General features: G+C 40.8%; 1 protein-coding gene across 1 annotated transcript; it reads left to right on the top strand.

The window, feature by feature from the left end:
- Positions 1–1,204: 1,204 nt before the first annotated feature.
- LOC149255476 (putative sugar phosphate/phosphate translocator At5g25400) lies at positions 1,205–1,910 on the top strand. The gene is made up of 2 exons (XM_089457238.1): positions 1,205–1,398; positions 1,659–1,910. Exons 1-2 carry the CDS (start codon positions 1,329–1,331, stop codon positions 1,904–1,906), a joined length of 318 nt encoding a protein of 105 aa, XP_089313364.1. The 5' UTR covers positions 1,205–1,328; the 3' UTR covers positions 1,907–1,910.
- The last annotated feature ends 257 nt before the right edge of the window (positions 1,911–2,167 follow it).

Raw genomic sequence — 2,167 nt, 5'->3', positions numbered from 1 at the left:
CTTATTGAGACCTGTCAACCCTAAATGGAGCGTCTCCACTATCTGTTCATCCATCTATCTGTCTACAATGTGTTGTTTACAATACCTTTACAGGGAGAATAACAAAAGCATGAGTCACTAGAAAGTTGCAATGTATGTTTCTATTTTAAAGTGTAGCAGAAAACAAAATTGAATAATGGTAATCTAGATAAAAAGGAAGCAATAACAGACAATAATAATAAATATGGCTGCTTATCCATTTCTGTGTATTTGTTGTATTTAAGTAAATACATCTTTGGTACTGTTAATGGGGACTTCAAAATTTTGCAGTTAACAACATAAGCTCCAGATTCAATAATGTCCTATGGTTTCAGGCTACAGCTGACAAGTCATTAATTTGCTACAGTAACAGGCTGCTACTTACAGTAACACGTGCGTCTTCTTCCTCCTTAAAGTCCCTACAGTGATGCTCTGTAGCTAACCAGAATGAATCTTCTGCCGCACTAAAGAAAATTGCTGCCTTATTGAGATCTGTCAACCCGACAGAAAGAAAATTGCTGCCTTATTGAGATCTGTCAACCCTAAATGGAGCGTCTCCACTATCAAATATGCTCTGGTGACTACATGTACGATTCTAGGAAGCTCAAATGATCAACAATTTTGAAAGCTTGAGGCCAAATTCCACCTGTAGTCGTAGCTGGAATGGTGCCAAGAAAGGCAGGCGCGTCTTCTTCCTCCTTAAAGCCCCCACGATGATCCTCTATAGCTAACTAGAATGAATCTTCTGCCACAGGAAAGAAAAGGAAAGCAACTGCAGTGAAATATTGTGTTTGGCTGCTGAGTTTCTCTAAAGGCACTAGTTCTTTAGTTATACCTCTGGTGGTGAGCCCGGTTAGATTTCCCAGTCCATCTGCTGAAAAACTATGTGTTTGTGTTTGGAAATTGAGTTTCTTCAATTCAATCGTTCTCTAGTTACACTTCTCAGTGAGGCAGAAGGCACGTGTAGCGCATGCAAAATGCAAATTTTATAAATTATAGCTACCACATAGCATATTAATCATCCTACACAAAATGTTATGTGGGACCTACCATGAAGGCCATGTGTCTCATCGTTCCATTTATCAAAACTCTGCCATCCTTAACCTCAACCTTGTTCATTCCTCAGCCTCATGCCCTCCTTAACCTCGGTCTTGTTCATTCCTACCTTGGCCTTGTTCTTATACAGATGCTTAAGGCCCTCATGCCTGTTGCAGTGTATTCCATTGGAGTTTTGTTGGGAAAGGAGTGTTTCAGTTCAAAGACTATGGGCAACATGGTTGGAATCTCTTTAGGGGTTGCCATTGCTGCATATGGGGAAGCCCAGTTCAATTCCAGGGGTGTCATGTTGCAATTGGGTGCTGTGGTTTTTAAGGCGACACGGTTAGTCTTGATTCAAATACTTTTGACCACTAAGGGGATTAGTCTGAATCCAATAACATCATTGTACTATGTTTCCCCTTGTTTTTTTGTATTTCTGTCAATCCCTTGGGCAATAATTGAGTTCCCGGTTATAGCAACCTCTTCTTCATTTTATCTAGATGTGAGGCCTTTTAGTTCCAACCGTGCATGTGCATTTCTGCTGAACTTGGCAGTTTTTCTTTTGGTTGGTAAGACATCGGCCCTTACAATGAACGTTGTAGGTGTTGTCAAGGACTGGCTCCTGATTGCCTTATCATGGTCTGTTATAAAGGACAGAGTGACTGGTATTAATCTGTTAGGGTATGGCTTGGCTTTCTTGGGGGTTTGCTTCTACAATCATTTGAAATTGCAGTCACTTAAGGTAAAGGAGGCTCGGAAGAAGGTCTTAGATGGAGATGAAGATCCGAGTAGGTTACTTGGACAAAACCCAGATACCGAAGGCAAGAACAAGAATGATGCCAATGTCTAGATTACGCAGGAAGGGTTGTTGATCTTGTTCTCACAGGTATCATGTCATGTACCAATGTGATATAGTTTGATTTTCCTTTTATCTTATGAAAGTGGTTCAGGGCTGCACCACAAAGAGTGAACTTCCTTTAGCTTAGGTGTATCTATTCCACCAAACTTGCCTGAGATTCCACCCACCCTCATCCCTTTGAAATTCATGCAGCACATGTAGTGAAGACCATAACAAAAATTAAACCCTGGTGAATAACAACTTCGGCACTGG

The sequence above is a fragment of the Pinus tabuliformis genome, chromosome 7, assembly GCF_031772625.1.
Source record: "Pinus tabuliformis cultivar Carrire ecotype Pingquan chromosome 7, CPIR1, whole genome shotgun sequence".
Classification (NCBI taxonomy): Eukaryota; Viridiplantae; Streptophyta; class Pinopsida; order Pinales; family Pinaceae; genus Pinus; species Pinus tabuliformis.
The sequence above is the reverse complement of the archived record's forward strand: the minus strand, read 5'-3'. Positions and strand labels throughout refer to the sequence as shown.

Coding starts and splice junctions, on each gene's coding strand:
- LOC149255476 (XM_089457238.1), top strand. CDS start 1,329: ATGGGGAAGCCCAGTTCAATTCCAGGGGTGTCATGTTGCAATTGGGTG. Junction 1,399..1,658: donor GTGGTTTTTAAGGCGACACG/GTTAGTCTTGAT, acceptor TGAACGTTGTAG/GTGTTGTCAAGGACTGGCTC.